General features: G+C 37.1%; 1 protein-coding gene and 1 long non-coding RNA gene across 6 annotated transcripts in view; one reads left to right on the forward strand and one right to left on the reverse strand.

The window, feature by feature from the left end:
* The first annotated feature begins 1,718 nt into the window (after positions 1 to 1,718).
* Positions 1,719 to 8,503, forward strand: LOC144339508 (uncharacterized). The gene is made up of 2 exons (XR_013414519.1): positions 1,719 to 2,996; positions 6,948 to 8,503. It is a non-coding gene; the product is annotated as an uncharacterized LOC144339508 (long non-coding RNA).
* A 6,385-nt stretch (positions 8,504 to 14,888) lies between these two features.
* Positions 14,889 to 20,419, reverse strand: part of PLSCR1 (phospholipid scramblase 1) — a 28,615-nt gene continuing 23,084 nt past the window's right edge. For 4 of the 5 annotated variants that reach the window (XM_015131915.3, XM_077990826.1, XM_015131914.3 and 1 more), the window contains 2 exons: positions 16,494 to 16,655; positions 14,889 to 15,591 (listed from right to left, as the gene is read on the reverse strand). In XM_015131915.3, coding sequence (XP_014987401.1) covers positions 15,535 to 15,591; positions 16,494 to 16,655 — 219 coding nt within the window. In that variant the 3' untranslated portion in view covers positions 14,889 to 15,534. 5 annotated transcript variants of the gene reach the window in all.

Genomic DNA, 20,419 nt, shown 5'->3' on the forward strand with positions numbered 1-20,419 from the left:
AAATAAAATCTCAAAAATCTCATATACATACACAATCACGCGCCTGGAAGCCAGAAAAGTTTTCTGTTTATTCATTGTTTTATTTTTTTTCCCAGACCTTTACCAAGGTGAGCAGGGGCCAGGAACGGGCACGAAGGAGGTCATCCAGGAAGGCTTCCTGCCCCAAATGAACAGTGATTACATACATATCTGTCAGACAAGGGTGAATGAGTTAATTAGTCATTTCAAGAAATTAAAAAATCCCATGTTTATGAAATAAATATTTTTTAAACATGCCAATGATGGCAATTTAGAAATGTTATATGAATATTAAACATCCTGCATATTCATACTACATGATTATTTAATGTCTTTTTAAATGCACAGTAAATGATAATTTTATATATCTATTAAATTATATATGTGAATGTGGATGGATGTATATATACACACATAGAGGAGTAAATTTACTGTTTACCTTTTCAAAATTCTTTACCAAACAAACATTGGATGTCATTTGCTAAGACAATGGTTCTGAAGTCTGGTCTCCAGATCAGCAGAATCAATATCACATTAGAAATTGTTAAAATGCAAATAAATTCTCTGGGAAAATCTGATACCCACTCAGTCAGAAACGCTGTGGATGGGCCCAGCAATCTTTATTTTATCAGGTTCTCCAGGAAATTTATATATATTGTAAAATTTGACAACAATCCCTGTGCCAAAAGATCCCTAGCTTATAGGTTACGTGTCATGGATATACCTGCTCCAAATTTTAACTAGAAATGATATTTTAAAATAAGTTTTAAAGGCAAGTGGTTAAATGATTTCAGAATAACTGAACTCTGTATCTTAATTTGTTTTGTGTTGTTGTAACAGAATACCACACACTGGGTAATTTATAAACAAATAGAAATGATTTCTCATAGTTCTGGAGTCACAGAAGTCCAAGATCAATGCATTGGCAGGTTTGCTGTCTGGTAAGGGCCTAGTCTCCACTTCCAAGATGGTACCTTGAACCCTGCATAATCTGGAGAGGAGAAACGCTGATTCTTATGAGACAAAAGAACAGAAGAGAGAAAATCTGTTCCCACAATCCTTTGTATAACAGCATTAATTCATTCATGGGAGCTCCATCCTCATGACCTAAACACTTTCTAGTAGGCCCCACCTTCTAATACTGTTGTACTAGGGGTTAAGTTTCAATATGAGTTTTCAGGGGACAAAACATTCGGACCATAACATTATGCAAGTATGATACTCAGATATCAAACAGACTTTCACTTTAAAGGGGAAAAGTGAGTAACATAATAATAGATAATGTCATTGTGCTGCTTGCTATCAATATGCCAGACATGCCTCAAAGGAGTTTTCATATCAAAACTCATAAAATTCTTAAAACAACCCTTTGAACTGTATTGAAACTATTTAGAAGTATGGCCTCTGCGGACTAGTTGGTTCCCCCTGTTAACAGGCCTATTTTACAGATGGGAACATTAAGACATAGAAAAGTTATGTGACTTGCCCAAAACACAGAACTGCTCAGAGGAAACTGAAGCACAGAGCTCAAATGCGGCAGAGCTGAGATACTAATTCTAATGGGACATTTCCACAGTCTCCACTTTCAATCATGAGAAAATGCTGATGTTTATAATAAATCATTTTAAAGACTTAAATTTTATTCATGAACCATTCTCTTCTGAGGAGCATTTTATGGATATGACAAAACTACTGGTAGGTGGGTACAAATGGAGACATTTAGGACTAGTTAGGCCAGACTACATTTGAGAATTTGGCCAGCAAAGTAGCCTGCTTGTGTGTTTTTAATTTGAGAGACATTAGCTGGGCTGCAGTTTTGGTTCTCTACTGATACGGTTTGGAAGTATGTCTTCTCTCAATCTTATATTAAAATGTGACCTTCAGTATTAGACGTGGACCCAGTGCAGGGTGTTTGGATCATGAAGGCAGAACTGTCTTGAATGGCTTTGTGCTATCCTCGTGGTAATGAATGAGTTCTCACTCTATTAATTCACATGAAAGCTGGTTGTTTTTTATGCCACCTTCTCCTCTCTCTCTCTTACTCCCTCTCCTACCATGTGACATACCTACTCCCTCTCTGCCTTCCACCATGAGTAGAAATTTCCAGAGGCCTCACCAGAAGCTGAGCAGATACTGGTGCCATGTTAGTATAGCCTGAAGAACTATGAGCCAAATAAATCTCTTTTCTTTATAAATACCCAGTCTCAGATATTTCTTTATAGCAATGTAAAACAGACAAACGCACCTACCTTCCCTCATTCCTGGATGTCTTATACCTGTAGTACTATGCATTTATCTTACTTGTCTGGCCCAAGCAGGCAGTTGAGTCATGAGTCTTGGTTAATAGGTTTAGTCCTAGTCAATATGAGTCCTAAAACAAAGCTCACAGAGACATACAAGTTCATGATGGGATATATCTCCTTTATTTTTTTACTGGCATGGGATTACTTTGTTCCCTTCTCACCCCTACCCATGTGAGGAGTTTCTCTGTGAGAACTTCACATCATTCTCCTTAAAGTCAGAATGTAATCTGCTATGAGTTATGGCGAACAAGAAAACAAATAGAAATCTGTAGGAGTTGCCTGATAATAATTCAAATCCCCAGGGTATACATTTTCCATTTGAGTCACAGATCAGAAAATGATTCAATAAATACAGTTGATGCAAATCTCAGGCAGATTTTTTTTTTCTTTTTTCTTTTTTAATAGTCTACTAAGCTTTGTTAACTGAGATTCCCTGTTCTCCAACTACCCAACCCATAGGTGGCCTGCAGCACCTGGTAAACAGAAAGGATAGATGTAATTGAAGGACTCCTTTTATTGCAGGGCAATTGACAAAAGTGACTAGAAAATAAATTCCCACCATTCCCAAGTGAACGGATTTCAATCTGGTGGAACAGGCTAGACTACATGGAACTATACTGATTCTGATGTGACTCAGCAGAGAGAACAAAAGGCCTGAGATACTTAGAAACTTTAGTGAGTATACAAGTCAAGATGCTTTACATATCTCAAATTCTTTTTTTACTTTCTCAGCCTTCATTTGTGAAACAAATTTCTCCTAAGACCTTTCTTTAGTGGGGCACCAGTAAGTCCACCGGTGGCTACAACTGTAAATACGCTTGAATTCAGTGCACATGGATTTTCCTTATTATAACATCAGCAGTGTGTGGTTGGTGACTCATTTGCAGAGTCTGCGGGAGTGCAGGGGCTCGTGCAGACTCAGCTGTAACTGAGACTTAAGCCCAGCTTGGCTAGACACCCACTACATTTTTACCTCACTACACTGTTGTGGGCTCAAGACTGAGTCTCGCTCTGTCTCCCAGGCTGGAGCACAGTGGCGCCATCTTGGCTCATTGCAAGCTCCACCTTCTGGGTTCACGCCATTCTCCTGCCTCAGCCTCCATAGTAGCTGGGACTACAGGCTCCCGCCACCACACCCGGCTAATTTTTTTTTGTATTTTTAGTAGAGATGGGGTTTCACCGTGTTATCCAGGATGGTCTCGATCTCCTGACCTCGTGATCCGCACCGCCTCGACCTCCCAAACTGTTGCGATTACAGGCGTGAGTCACCGAGCCCGGCCGAATGCAAACAGTCTTGATTCTGCTTCCTTTCCCTCCTTGTTTTTTGTCTCTCTGACTATATTCTCTTTGATAGCATATTTAATATTTACTCAGTTTAATTAAGCATATTTTAATTTACTTGTAGGTTAAGTTGATCCCTAGTTTTGTTACTGGAAAGGGGTCCTGATCTAGACCACAAGAGAAGAGTTCTTGGACCTCACTCAAGAAAGAATTAGAGGCAAGCCCATAGACTAAAGTGAAAGCAAGTTTATTAAGAAACTAAAGGAATAAAACAATGGATACTCCATAGACAGAGCAGTGGCATGGGCTACTTGACTTAATATTCTTATAGTTATTTATCAATTATATCTAAACAAGGGGTGGATTATTCATGAGTTTCCTGGGAAAGAAGCGGGTAATTCCCAGAACTGAGAGTTCCTTCCCTTTTTATATCATGTGGGGTAACTTCCAGATATTGCCACGGCATTTGTAAACTGTCATGGTGCTGGTGGGAGTGTCTTTTAGTTTGCTAATGCATTATAATTAGCATATAATGAGCAGTGAGGAAGGCCAGAGATCACTTTCCTTGACATCTTGGTTTTGGTGGGTTTTGTCTGGCTTCTTTATGGCAACCTGTTTTATCATCAAGGTCTTTGTGACTTGTATCTTGAGATACCTCCTGTGTCTTCCTTTGACTAAGAATGTCTAACCTCCTGGGAATGCAGCCCTGTAGGTCTCAGACTTAATTTATCCAGCCTCTATTCAAAATAGAGTTGCTCTGGTTCAAATGCCTCTGACAGTTTCGTATGACAGTGACTCTCCCACCTGCATCAGTTCATTCTATAAAACATTACTTATTTAGGCACCACTTGTATTAGCTAAGTAGGTAAAATAAGAAAGTATTCTACAAATTATATAAACTAGTCATTTGTTAGGCCCACAAAACTTCAATACTTAACCCTTACCCTTACAACTTCAGCTTTGTATCTTTTTTTTCTATTAAAAAGCTTTAAAATCAAATGATTTAAAAACATGCATAGTATATCCTAAAATATTTTACATTAAATTAAAAATGTTGAGTAGGAATGTATGTTAATTACAAGATTAGATACATCTTTAAAGTCTTATTTTTCCTCCCACATTTCTTCTTTACTACAATATAACTAGCTTGTTTACAAACAAAACCAAGATCACTAAATAAATAATATATAGCTGTTAAAATATTAAAGGCTGATCTATTTTTTCAGGATATTAAATGAACTTTGTATCTTGCTCCTTCCCTTTGCCTGTTTTATGTTCCATCAATAAAATGCAGCTGTTTAAAGAGACCGGACCAGAATAATATTCAAGAGGAAATACGTTGTCAGGAATGTTTGAAGGGAATTGTTTATACAAAAATATTGAACAATAGAATAGGAGAGGAAGCTTGAAAACAGATCTACAAATCCATGAAAAGTTAATAGCTGGCAAAAGTAGCATTACAAATCAGTAGAAAAGATGAACTCTTTGCTGTTATTGGAGTGATTAGCTATTTATATACAATAAAATTGGATATCTACTCATAACATACATTTAAAAAGTTCCAAGTGCAATAATGACTTGTGTATGAAAAATAAACCTGCAAAACAAAAGAAAAAAATACAAACCTTGAAAAAATTGATAAATATGATGATTTAAAATTTCTCTATACAACAAAAATATTATTTCACAAATAAAGTGAATTGAAAGCCATATCCTGAGAGAAGATATTTACAATGCATACAAACTTATAAAAGATTTGGTTGCATAAAAAGAAACTCCTACAAATTAATAAGAAAGTTGACAGCAAACAAATACAAAAATTATTAAAGTATGCAAAAAGATGATTCACATTAGAGGAAACATGAACGTCTAATTAACAAATGAAAACATACTCAACCTCACCATTTCATGCAGATGAAAACAAGAATGAGATTCCCAGTTAAAAATATTGGAAATTCACCAAAAACAAAACATAACCCAACAATACCAGATCTGATGGGAGATGTAAAGCTGTAGTGATGGTCATACACTGGTGTTCAGACAATAAATTGGTATTATTTATTTGGAGAGCAATATTACAATATTTCATAATGATGTTTAGACCCTTAGAAGCAGCAATTTTACTCATAAGGATAATGATAAATGCTTTTTTTTGACATGAGCAAAAGGATACATGTACAGAAATATTCACTGAAGTTGATTATAGAGGAAAGTTGGTATATTATTCAAGGTTCTCCAGAGAAAGAGAACCAACAGGGGGAAAAAAAAGTGAATATATACCGTGTGTGTGTGTGTGTATGTGTGTGTGTGTGTGTGTGTGTGTGTAAACAAAAACTGTGGGCGGTCATTGATTTGGAGTGAGCTCACGCACTAGACTCCAACAAACCAGATTAAACCACAGCAGAGTCACTCATGCCAAATGTCACGTAATCATACTGCAACTTTAAGGAAGCAGATAGATCCCAAGCAGACCATTTTTTTTTTCCTGAAAACAGGAAATTTCAATCTGATTGAGTCAGCATAATAAGGAAGTTGCTCTGCTTTAACCCTTACAAAAAAGTAACCTGAAGTAACCTAATGTTAACCAATCATTTTTTTTTTAATTGTTCCATTTCCTTGTTCCCACTTTACAAGGTCCATTGTCCTTTCATTGTCTAGTCAATGAGAATGATGAGAGTTTATTTCCTGGTGACGTTTGTAAGTTGGCCTACAATAAGAGGAGTAGCATCAGCCTTCAATTACATTGCTATCCTTTCTGTTTACCAGGAGCCACAGGCCACCTGTGGATTGAGTAGCTGGAGAACAAGGAGTCTCAGTTAACATAGATTAGTTGATTATTAAAAATAATTAAAAAAAACTGCATGAGATTTGCATCAGGTATATTCATTGACTCATTTTCTAGTCTGCGACTGCACTGTAACGTACTTCATTTTCAGGAGCCATTGTTTCTCTAATGATCGTAACAAACTTTTTGCTAGAATAAATTCTTTAAGACTGAATTCTGGGCTGGGCGCGGTGGCTCACGCCTGTAATCCCAGCACTTTGGGAGGCCGAGACGGGCGGATCACGAGGTCAGGAGATCGAGACCATCCTGGCTAGCACAGTGAAACCCCGTCTCTACTAAAAAATACAAAAAAATTAGCCGGGCGAGGTGGCGGGCGCCTGTAGTCCCAGCTACTCGGGAGGCTGAGGCAGGAGAATGGCGTGAACCTGGGAGGCGGAGCTTGCAGTGAGCTGAGATCCGGCCACTGTACTCCAGCCTGGGTGACAGAGCGAGACTCCGTCTCAAAAAAAAAAAAAAAAAAAAAAAAAAAGACTGAATTCTGATTCTTTTGATTATTTCAGATTGACAGAGCTAAAGACAATGGAAACAGTATCAATAGAAAGAAAGCTACAGGACTTCTTACAGGCCACAGTACCAGAACATCAAGCTATTTGGCTGCAGATGTGTACTACTCTTCAAGATAAGAAAAAGCAGTAATCCTGAAGGCAATTCGGAGGTCATCAGGTCTGCCTCCTTGGTTTTCAGTGGGGGAGAGAGCCATTGCCTTGGTTTCAGCAGGCTAGACAATGGCAGCCTGGAGCCTGGAGAATGAGAATTCCACTCAGCTGAGCCTTGGGAGTGGATGTGACTCTCACATTGCAGAGCTTTGAGGGCACAACCCCCACCCGAAAGAGCCTTGCAGGACATGGGTCTCGAAGACAGAGCATCAAACTAAAAAGAATTATTCTTGAGCCTCAAGATCTAATGGCATTTGTTTGCTAGGTTTTGAACTTGATTTGGATATGTTACTCCTCTCTTCCTCCCAACTTCTCCATTTTGTAATGGGAAAGTCCATTCTATGCCTGTCCCACTATTATAATTTGCAAGTACATAACTTATCTGGTTTCACAGGCTCACAGCTGGAAAGAAATTTTGCCTCAGGATGAATTTGTACCTTGAGTCTCATTCATATCTGATTTAGATGTTTCTTAAGTGAGACTTTGAAGTTCAGAGTTGATGATAGAATGAGTTATGGATTTTGGTACTATTGGGATAGAATTAATACATTTTACATGCAAGAAAGACATGAATGATGGGGGCCAGGGCTGGAATGTTATGAACTAAATGTTTGTGTACCTCTCCTGCCAAATTCATATGTTGAAACTCTCACCCCTAATGTGATGATATTTGGAGTCAAGGCCTCTGGAAGTTAATTAGGTTTATAAAGGTGGGGGTCTCATGATGGGATGAGTGTCCTTATAACAGGAAGAAGAGAAAACAGAGCTTGGACTCTGCCATATGAGAACACAATAAGAAGCTGGCTGTCTCCAAGACAGAAAGAGGTCCCTCACCAGAAACCAGGTCTGCTGGTACTTTGATTTTGAACTTCCCAGGCTCCAGAACTGTGAGAATCAAGCATCTCCTGTTTAGGACAGCTTATGATATTTTGTTGTAGCAGCCTGTGCCGACTAAGACAAGACTGAAGAGATATGGGTGTCAATGACTGGTGAGTCCACAAAAGGAAGTGAGGAGCATGGTATGTATTTTCTCTAAGAAAATGTTGATCATCTTAGAGAAGATTTACATCAACATGAAGAGACCTATGGTAGAAAAATACAGAATTAAATGCACTGCAGGTGAAAGTTCAGATGAGTGCCAAAAAAAACTTGTTTTTGGAAACTGGAGGAATGGAGATCTTTTCCATGTCATGGCAGGCAGCTCAGCTGAATTGTATCATGCAGTAAATGTAAAGTTACTTACTATTTTATTCTTTTGAAATAAATAAGTATCTTATAAGAAGCTACTTTGAGACAATGTAAGTACTGCATACTGCTTTTCCTTAAAGGATCATCACTAATTTTAGCAGCCACTGATGTTTCCTTGCTGGAATAAAATTATTGTGATGATGACTGTCAAATGGTCTTTTCCTACCTTCATCATTTCTTCTATATTTTTTAGTTGACTTCTACTGCAACAAACAAACAAAAACCCCTTTTCTTTCTTCTTTCCTTTTCATCTAATCCCTCCCTTTCTTCTTTCCTGCTTTCTCCTTTACTTTTTGGAGCAGATAAGTTCTTGAGGGAGCCATGAATCATATCAAAAAAGTGTCATATTATTTTAGCTACTGGATTGATGGTGACTATTGTTTTCCTTGTCAGAAAATAATTACTAAAGAAAGTAAAATATAGACACTCTCTTAACTGATCTTAATTTACCCAACTCCTTGGATTGACATTTCCTATTCTGTCGGTAAGACCTAATTATTAGCTCAAATTATGCTGAATGCGCTTGACAATTACATCAAGAGAGTCCCTATTGATTCTCTAGTTCTAGGGTACATCTACTCTCTCAAAAGTTCTACACCAAATAAAGGTGATTTGTATTTATTTGTAAATCAGTTTATACGAAAGATTATTGTAGTTACAGAAAGGAAATATTTTTACTTGCTTTGATTAAATATTAACATAAAAGATTGTTTCTATGTAAATCATAGTAAAAATTTATTGTTTTACACTAAGATACCTTTGAAAGTGTCTTAGAATTCGGACTCTATTGAAACAAAAATAAACTGTGTATTTTTATACAAGAAAGACAATGCAGAATAGTAGACCCACACTTGGCCCTTGCCCCTACTTAAAAGACTGATAAATAAATAAATGATAATAACAAAATAATAAAATTTACCCTTAATTTATTTTAAGTATATTCATCTTTTTTACAGATATGCTTCTTCATCTTTTATTGACTTTTTTACTTACACAACTAATTACTAATACCAATCTCCTCAGATAAATGAACTTTGGTTATTTTGATAGCTTTCAGGACCTGAAATGTATTATCAGCTCACACTGTAAATTTGAAAGATAGATAATTCAACAATTTTAGGCCATCTACCATGTATACAAGTTTTTGGTGATGAGGGAGATACCAAATCACCATGAGAAAATTTCTGTGTAGACAAAGTAACTTTTCCATCTGAAAAGGCTAGACTAGTTCCTAGAGAATAATCAGGTAAGCCATGCTGCTTGGGGGGGGGGGGGGAGGAGCTTTAGAGAAGTCCGCCACCAGGATTCCTAGAGACTGAGAGAGAGAGCTATGAGGAGGAAAGGACACTTGATCTTTCCCACCTCAGCCTCTCAAAGTGGTGGGATTACAGGTGTCAACCACCACGTCTGGCCCCAACCTGAACTTCTTAATGTGACTAGGGCACTGTATGATGTAGCCACTCTTTAGATGTCCCACCCCCTGCATGTCTTTCACTCATGAAGGAACACAAAACCAGTGGCCTAACCACATTTCAGACCCCTGAGGTGACTTCTGTTTATGTTCTTTCCTTTCCCTGAAATAATCTTCTCACTTCCCTTTTGTCCAGCAAGCTTTCTTAGTTTAAAAGTTACTTCCCCTAATTTCCTGACCATTAAAACTGAGTTCAGTGTCCCTACTAACTCTCTCCATAGTACTCTGAATCCTATAATCACACATTCCATAGGTATAATTGACCTTAAGCACCTTGTAGAAAATAATTTTTGTTGCTTATTGAGACATCGTACCTAGCATAACTCTTGGCCCAGTGTAGAAGCTCTGTATGTACTTGTTAAATAGTTGATGAGCAGTTTCAGTGCCCCTAAATCAATCAGCTTTACATTTTTTATATTCATTTCCTCAATTATAAAGTTTACAAATACATTTATGTGAATTATTTGAGCGAATCTATCTTATTCATAAAAACCAAAATAGATTTGCAAAAAAAAAAAGACTTTTGTGAGTAAATTATCTTCTGCTTGTGACTTGCAATAATGGGGAGAGAATTCAGACAGTATGATTGAGCAGAAATGTGCTTAGTAGGTGCCATGGTTTAAAGGCATGTGTCCCCCCAAATTCATTTGTTGGAAACTAAGACCCATTTTGACAGTATTCAGATATGAGGTCTTTAGGATGTGATTAAGTCATGAGGGCACCATTCTCACGAATTGGATCGGTGACATTTTAAAAGGGCTCGGTTGGGTCCCTGTTGACCTTCTGCCTTCCACCATGTGAGAATGCAGCAACAAAGTGCCATCTTGGAAGCAGAGAGCAGCCCTCACTACACACCAGAATCTGTTGGTGACTTGATCTTGGACTTCTCAGCTTCATGAACTATAATTAACAAATTTTAGTCATTTATAATTACACTGTCCCTGTCTAAGGTGTTTTGGTATAGAAGCCCGAGCGAACCGGGTAGTAAACTAAGATCTAATTAACTCTGTAAAGTCAATATAACTGAGAATTTCTCTAAGATATTTCCAGGTGGTTGCAGTCTATTGGCAATGTCTGATTAAAGCTGAAATTTTACCTAGCAACTAACTCCTTTGCTGAAATAAATAGGTCAATGTTTGTTCCCTATCACTGCCAGACAGAATAACCTCAATGTGTTAATGATGGAAAACTCCCAGAATCCACAGGTAGAAACAAATTGTCCTTAGTAGGCAAGCAGATCAATTTTGCAAATCTAGTCAGAATTCAATGTGGGTAAATTTATAATCTGCATTTTGGCATAAATCTGATATTTCCTACCGTATAAACATTAACAGTAGATTAACGTTAACTTGAATGCTTGATGTGTGTGTCTATGTGTCGGGGGTTGTTAAGTGCAGAGCTCTGTGACCAGCTGTACTTATTGCTTATCATTCTATGGCCCTCTCAGTTTGTAAATCATGAGTTCAAACCCTGTATTGTCAGTTGTTTCATCTGGTTTCTGGGACCCAGATTATTGTTCCTCTCTCTCTCTTTTATTTTCTTGAGAAGCAGTTTCACTCTTGTCACCTAGGCTGGAGTGCAATGGCGTGATCTCGGCTCATTGCAACCTCTGCCTCCCAGGTTCAACCAATTCTCCTGCCTCATCCTCCCCAGTAGCTGGGATTACAGGCGCCCGCCACCATTCCCAGCTCATTTTTGTATTTTTAATAGAGACGGGGTTTCACCATTTTGGCCAGGCTGGTCTTGAACTCCTGACCTCTGACCTCAGGTGATCCACCTGTCTTGGCCTCCCAGAGTGCTGGGTTACAGGAAAGAGTCACTGAGCCCAGCTTCTGTCCCTCTCTTAAAATGGCTTGCCACATTTTGACACTATAAGGCTAAGAAAAAAAAAAAAAAAGGACTCTAACGCAGAAGCCAGAGACTGTGTTCTCCCCATGCCTTAATTTCCTTTAATCTACACTTCTGTGAGATGAACATCATTCCCTAGCTTGGCATCTTGCATAGACATCTTTTTTTTTTTTTTTTTTTTGAGGAGATAGTATTCTTCCTAGGGTTTAAATGAATTTTATTTGCTATTCAAATCATAACACAGAAATTTAATTTAGCCCAAATCTTCCTCATTGGCTTTGAGACACTTCCCGGTGTTTCGAAACCCATTGATTTTTATCAACACATAGCCCTTTTCATTTTTTACACTGGTTCTACTGCAGGAACCTGCTCAGGTCTCTGAACCTGCATTAAAATACTGAATCTTCACACTGACCTTATAAGGTAGATAACATAATCAATTGACAACGATACTATTGACTATTGAGGGAAATGAAGGCATAAGGAGGAGCACAGAGCTTGAAGAGACAGTGCCAGGTGCAGGAACGTGGTCCTAGGAAACTCAGGCAGTGTATGCTGGGCTAGGGACAGGAAAGGAGAGAGGCAGCATATGGAGGGAAACCCTGTACACTTATCTGGCACTTTAAGCACTCGGAGCACTTCATTGTGCCCAGAGACATTTTAAATCATTCCATTCTTACTGATGGCAGGGATTCTCTACAGAGTCTTTTCTAGTTACCCTAAAGTTACAGTCGCTCTTTTAGCCCAAATGCAGTTAAAGCTTTAGTACTTATGCCTAGAGTAGCTAGCTAACTTGATGCTGGGAGCCCAGACACCGATTTTCTGGCAACTTAATTGCCTGTGGCTGGTGCTTTTTGTTTTTTCCTCTCCCAGCCTTGTCTCTGCTTTCACTTACACGCCCCTCACTCTTCAACCCTCCCCCAAGAGGTACATAGGAGAGGTACTGACATCCCTTAAATCTTGTCTTCCTCCTCCCTCCCCATTCTCCCCATTCCTCACTGACCACCTACCTAGAACTTTCTTCCCAAGACCAAAAATACAGCTCCATGCTTATCCATTGCAGCTTTTCCTCCTCAACATTTTCCCTAGTCAGGCACACGCAGTGACTTTCCATTCACTGTTATAACTCACATAGCAGAAATAAAAAAATATGCAACATTTCCTCAAATCTCATTAAGATTACAGTTAAACTTTGAAAAACAATTCCTGGTATTTTCTTAATTATATATCGATTTTTTCATGTGTGATTATTTTTCTCTATGTAATTATGCAATGATAAGATATTTGTCTAGTATAGGTTCTGCAGAAAATATGTGGGGTTTTGCTCAGATCTTCTTTGCAGAGTTGAAGAAAAAAAATGTTTAGATCAGTTTAGCTTTATTTTACTTAACCAAAGATTCAGAATCCTGTTTAGAGAGAGACAAATAATGAAAGTAAGATGTAGCTGTCACAGAGATAATGTCAGTACTCTAAGCCTTATTTTGGGTCAGTTTTGACACATTAGGGCCAGTTTGGAAATCCTATTTCCACTCTCTTCTGTAACTGGCGTAACAATGCCATTGGGATTCAGCTATGCAAGTACCTCCACTTTTCTTGACATGCTATCTCTACCAAGCACACGCTCTGAGTGAGTTCCATGGGTACACTTCATCACTGGAATGTGGCATCTGGCGATTTGTTTAGGCTTGTGGGAAATCATCTAGACTTGGCTTTTCTTGAAGATCTCCTGCATACTAATGTTCTCACCACTTGCCATTTGGAGCTATTGAGGTCTAGGGCACTAACACCATGAGGAGAGCTGCTGTTATAAGAATTGTGCTGACTATGAAAGAGAGACTCTTCCACATGCCCTTATTGCTTAAGCACACTTTTCCATTGCGTGAGGAATATTGTGGGTTGTTCATGTCATCTTTCAACTCAATCTTCATTACAAAAGAGATTACTAAATTCTTACCAGCTTCTGACAGGTGGAAAACCTAGTTTCCAACTCTGGTACAGATTTTACTACAAAGTGTCATGTACTTGCTCCTTTTTAAAGGAGATTTGAAAGGAAAAGGCAGTTAAACATGATGGGGACAGGAGGCAGAGAAATTCTAGGCAGAAAAGGGTGAGTCCCCAGTGAAAACTCTACCTCCAAGCTGAAATGCCTGAAACCCTGGCCCAAAGTGAGAATTTATATCCATGTTTTTCTCCTTGAATGTTGCCTTTTCCTAAACTGCCCATGGCTCTCCCTGCCCGCAATCCTGTGCCTACAAAGACCCCAGACTCAGTCAGAGAGGAGTGGAGACTATGGCTGGACATTGGAGAGAAGCAGCTTGACTTCAGAGGGATAGCTTGACAGTGTAACTTCAGAGAAGAATCCAGCTGGAGATGGCTAGACTTCAGGGGAAGATCACCTACCCCACTGTCCCCTTTTCAGCTCCCTTTTCCACTGAGAGTCACTTTCCTCAGCAATAAAATCCCCGCATTTACCATCCTTCAGTTGTTTTTGTGACCACATTTTTCCTGGACGCCGGACAAGAGCCTGGGAGCCATGAGTGCAGATATAAAAGGCACTAACACTCGCCCTTTGCCCTTGCTGGTGGAGGGCAGCTGTCCCACGTGACAAGACAAAGGGCTCACGGAGCTGTTAACACTTAAGCTGTCCACAGACTGCAGAGGTAAAAGAGCACCGTAACACACCTTCTGGGGCTTCAGGAATCGCAGGCAACCACACCTGGTTGCTACCACAGGGCGTGCACGGAGTTTGCTCTTGCCCGTGCCAAAGCGGTCAGCCAGTTCCAGTGCTTGTGCACTCCAGTTCCTGCCTTGTTTGCCTGCGCACTCCCTCCCAGGAGGAGTTGAGAGTGGCAGGCTGAGTAAACAAGACACCCCTTCTCGAGTCCCAGGAAGGGGTCAGGGAAATATCCTGCTTCAAATGTACCATCATTTAACTGAATGAGTGTTCAAAATACCATCTGAACACATTTTGTTTAAAAACAAAAGTCAAATATACAAAAAAATCAAGTTTTTATTTCAAATATTTGAATCTAATAGATCATTATTTAGGTTTATTTTCTGTGAATATATATATATAATATTATATTTAATTAACATCTGAAAATTACCATTTTCTAGAAAGGATAGAGTATAAAAGCTATACATTTCATATATAAATATTAACTTTCAAAATTTATAATAGTACGAGTTTTAGAGTGAAGGAGTGTTTAAAATGTGCCTTTCTTTGGACAAGAATCATTTTGTTCTTTATTTTGTTCTTTATTTAACAATAATTTAAAAACTGGTAATTTAATATCTTGTGAACATGAATGTATCATTTATGGTACAGCTTAGCTTCTAGGAGAAGTTAAGTGTAGCATGATTTCTTGAAGATTAAAAAAATACATTTAACTTTTTAAAGATAATATACATATTGAATATTATTTGAACATAACAGTAAAGAAAATTATCTTTGAACTTTTTTGAATATATGGCATTTGCAAAATAACATTAGCTATTATGCATGAAATAAATTGTAACTAGATTTAAAATATAATTTATATAAAAATTAATAAGGCCTTAGTTAATATTCGGTAGTAAAATGGACAGTGGATCAGAGATCATAATTCAAAGCAGTTTTTTATAGGAAGTTTCATTAATAAATGCAAAAACTCAGATGCCCTTTTTCTCAAATTCACAATGAGTATTAAAAAATGTACAAAAACCTTTATAAATCAGTTATACAGAAGATAAACTATAATTTGAAAAGCAAAAGTATACAACCAGAGCTACAGGCATTACAGCTTAATTCACACAGGTATGAGTTTAGATAGTCTCAATCAATTTACGGACTTCAGATTTCCTGAGGAGACTTTCACTAATCCACTACCACACTCCTGATTTTTGTTCCTGGCTGCCAGTGCTTTCAAAAAACATGAAATCCTAGATAAAAACAAAAATATACAAATGAATTTTCAGCAACAAAACAGAGATCAATGATCAGATGCAGAAATACTAAGGGATCTAGTGAAACACAGTAACATATCTGTTAAAAAAATTAAATGTAATAAACACAGAAAAGCTCTATAGTTATATAAGTTCTACCTTTAGCTTTCCATTTTAATAATAAATTTTATAATTCTATTCATGTATTGATACCTGTATGAATTTAATTAATCTTCCGGTCATTTTCTCTAAATGTGACTTTTTCTCTATCCCCATAATTCTCATCTGTGGCTGCATATTGGAACCACCTGGAGCACTATATGAACTTCGAAGTTTGACTCAGTTGAACTGAGGTATGGACTAGTACTTACAGTTTTTAAAGGTCCCTAAGTGATTCTAATGTGAAGACAATTTCAGAATCACTGGTATATCCGATTATCTCCTGTAATTCGGTAGTTAGGTCTACACACTTGAGTGAATGCACACTCTTACTGTAGTTCATACTCCCATATTAGATGGTTTAATTTAATTACTATGAGTCATGGTCAAGTTTCCTTGTTTCACTAAATTTTTTCCACATATGCCCGCTTTCAATTTCTTCAAAGCATGTAGGAGATGGCTGATTTAAGGGGAGACTAAAATCTCTCCTCAGTACGCCTCCTTAGTCCCTCTCTTGCCATGTGAATATTCATAGACTCTTCAGACAGAAACTAGTCACCCCAGAGTGTCAGGATCAAATAGAATTTCAGAGCTAGGATTAAATGGGAATCCTGATTTAAAAATCTATAAATTTTAAAAAGTCATTTTGAATTATACACTTTACTGAATCATTTCAGAATGATTAGTAGAAAGCATATAGAGAAAACATCTATAATCAAGATTAATAAGAACAGACTTACAATGAGGAAACAGGCACCAATCATTACAGCTTTCATTTTAACATCAAGGTCTAAAGGGAACTGGATTCCAAAGTTATCAGCATCTGTAAATGCCTCTCTCAAAATTCCAGTCCAGTGCTTGGAAATTTTGCCAACCACACACTGTTCATCAAGAGATTTAATCTAAATTGAAAAAAAAGTATTACATATTTTTAGGAAACTTATAGCAAAAGTACTTTCAAATTTGAAGATGAAACAAATATGGTATTAAAATTATGTACCATATGTAACCATGAACATGTAACCCTCATTGGATAACTAGAGGCTCCGGTATCTATTTATAGATATATGAAAAAAACTGTTTCATTATATAGATAAATTATATGAAAGTAGTTTTTCTGAAATATTTAACAATTTCTATTTCATATTAATAGACATTAATAAATTATTTGAATTGACCCAAAATAAAATTTAGGCAAAAAAAGATATAAATATGAAATGTTTATGTGATGACATTTCTAGAAGCCATCAGGAAGGTAATGAACAAAATTCCTATTAGACTTCTGCTTTAGGAGAAGCACAGTTTACACAGACCGAAAGGTTAAATATGATGAAAAGGCTTATTACCACCCACTGTGAGTTACCAAACATGAAATGCTAAGCGCCTAGAAAAGATTAGCAGTTTGGAGTAAAGGCAAATACCAGTAAGTAACTTGATGAAATGCCTCACGACAAGGGCTGAAGTAACAGTGGGTAACTAGTGGGGTGTGAATAATAAAAGACGAAGAGTGTATAAACAAATGAGCTCCAAAGTAGCAATTTTCTAATTTCACAATTCTGCCTGAGGAAAGCCCAGGGCCATCATATAGGGTTGAATGGACTGTGCTCAGACTAAGGCAACTCCTCTAGGAGGGCAGGTGGGGACTGAATGTAGCTGAAATTCACAAAACTAGGCGCATCTATAGTTGTGTTTAACAGAGGAGTGTCCTTTTCAGCTAAATATATGTGGGGAATCTAAAAACACTTGACTCACTTTATTTTAGTACAAGTGGAGAGTTTGTAAAATACCAGAAATAAACATCTAATATGAAACTGATAGCATAATACTGTTCATCAAATATTCATTTCATTCCCTCTCCTTCTGTATGGCCAGTATACTTCCTGTTCCTTCATAATTAGGCTTGGCCATGTTACTTGTTTGAACAATGGATGTTAGCAGATATGACATGAGTAGTGTCCTTAAACTGGGCTAAGTGCTTTGGCCTGGCTTATGATCTTCAGTGACAAGCCACTAGAAAAGCATGACTCAGGTAGCTGCTGCTGCTACAGCCACAGAACAAACATACCTGGAGCAGACTGAGGTTAACATGCAGCCCAAATCACTACTTAAATACATCCACTGAAATACAGTTGACCTGCACACCCCTAAGCATGAGCATAAACGCTTGTTGCAAGCGGCTGAGTTTTAGGGATTATGTGTAATGAAATACTACTGTGGAAAAATAAATGAATACAAATCCTTTCTTGTACGTGTTAGTATTTTTCTGCTAATAGCTGTCATTGAAGCATTTGAAGCTAGTAATGAAAACTCTGGTTTATTTTTTAATTCTGAAATTTAAAAAAAATGAAAAATGCAGCTGACAACTTACTAGCCACTGTAAACCTAACACTATACAAAGATATTAACATTTGCCCTTTTTGATTACTACAGCAAGAAATTTAAAGAAGTAGAGAATACATTTTTTTATGGCAAGGATAAGAAATGCAAATAATGATCTTCAACCAATAAATTATCAGGACTAGATAATTTTTAGCTAAATTGTAGACATTTTGGAATAGAAAATTACTGTAATAAAATTTCAACATTTGGAAATAATAAATTGGTATTGTATAATGTTAAACTTTTAAATCCATAAACGTAATACTAATTGGTAAATCATTCTAAAAAGAAAACCATAGATTCATCTCACAATGCAAATATAAATGCAAAATACTGAAATATAACGACAGTATATAGGATCTAGTTATGTAGCAAAGAAATATAAGTGTATCGTGAGTATATTAATAGTTGCTGGTAAGCTATTTTATTTACTTGCTAATTATTTATTTATTTACTGTTATTACACCCAATTTTCATGTAAAAAAACTAAAGCAAAGAGAAGTGAAAGAATTTGTTGAAAGTCACACAGGTAAGTGTTATGAAGATGGGTTTCAAACCTGGGTATCTGGCTCCAGTGTCTATACTCTTGACCATTATGATTGCCTGCTTTTTAAAAACATATTTATTGAATACTAATGAAAATCTAGTTGAGAGGGCAGGAAAAAAAATCTGTGGGCTGTAGTTGACCATATAGAATTTATTACCACTCAGGATCAATTTCTGTATTTTGAGATTCCTGAAACACAACAGTGGCAGGAATTCAAGCTCATAGACAGAAGTGACTTGGTATGTCAGTTTCGTGTGGCCATATTTTTCCCCTACCAAGAGTCCTTGAAGGAGACAGACTCTCTTATTATCTATATTGGATAAAAGGTCTACTAGGCTCTCTCTTACTCACCATTGAGATAACCTTCTTAGAGATTCAATTACTATCTGTTTGCTGAAAACTCTCCATTCTTTTCCTCTACATAACTAAAATCCAACATGACTGTAATTCAAGTCATTAACTTCCCATATATATTTTATATAATCAACTAGAGCCCATTGATTACATTTTGCTGGTCCCTGACCTAGATGTGTATTAGTATTTGATACCTTACTTTTTAAAAAGCAGACTATCATAATGGTCAAGAGGACACAAATCAAGTGTTTTTCCTCCAAGATTCTTAACTTGGCCAATGTAATATCAGAATAATAACACATCAAGTTTATCTCCAAAATTTTTTTCATCCTCAGTTGACATCAAATCCATGAATTAGTTCCACATAGTACACCGATAAAATGCCTCTTGAGTTATTCTCTGTTTTAGAATGACTCCTGCCCCTGCTGTGGAACAGGATTTTATCTCTTTTATTACTTCAAGTTTCCATGCCCAGTGGCACCCTGGTGGATTTCCTGTTCCTTAGTGGTCCCTCATACCAATAATTTCTGCTTTGAGGTGTCACAGTTTCCATTGTCAACCCTACGGAAAATTCTTCAAGTGACTATTTCTCAATTCTTTCCATGAGAGTACCTTGATATCATCATTCTGGATAAATAGAAGAAAAGTTAATTTATTACATGGAATGGATGCTTCAAGGTATCCATCAAGGAAGGCTGCTACATGAAACATAAATTCTTTAGTATCAAATATAAGGATTACACAATGCTTTTCCAGTGTTTACATTTATTTACTAAAAGTAAAATATATGCCAGCCAAACTTCTGTCAATATTGTTCCTTGAATGAGAAATTACTTTTCACTTCTCTGGATGTAGGATAGAGATTCCATCCCTTACATGAAGAACTGCTATTATGCATACCCCTATATAAAATTTTATACATGCATATTATGCACACATATACATACACACACTATACAATCCCTTTATAAGAGCCTTTTTAAAGTTTCTACATCACCTCCTCCTTAGAACTGCAAATCTCTGTCATTAGATTATTAAGTCAATGAGGGAAAAGGATTCATCTTTACATAGCTGAGGTCTGACAGAGGAATCAAATACCATATGATTAAAGAAGGCAGACAGATCATGTAAAGGAATGACACTGGATATTGAAAAACCTCAGTAAGGGGTGGAGACAGTGATAGAGTTCCCATGTCATTATTACAAGGGGCAGCCCCACACATCTTTAGTAGATTTTTGCCCTTTCTGTGGAAAGGTGGGACCAGTTAACCCAGTTTTCTGATTTTCCAAGAGAAACAAGAAATCAAGATTAAGTCATAAAACCTTCTGATTTTTAAACATTTGCAATGAAAAAATTTGGATGTAAAAGTAGACCATCTGTTGTTG

Source organism: Macaca mulatta, chromosome 2, assembly GCF_049350105.2.
Source record: "Macaca mulatta isolate MMU2019108-1 chromosome 2, T2T-MMU8v2.0, whole genome shotgun sequence".
In the NCBI taxonomy this organism is placed as follows: Eukaryota; Metazoa; Chordata; class Mammalia; order Primates; family Cercopithecidae; genus Macaca; species Macaca mulatta.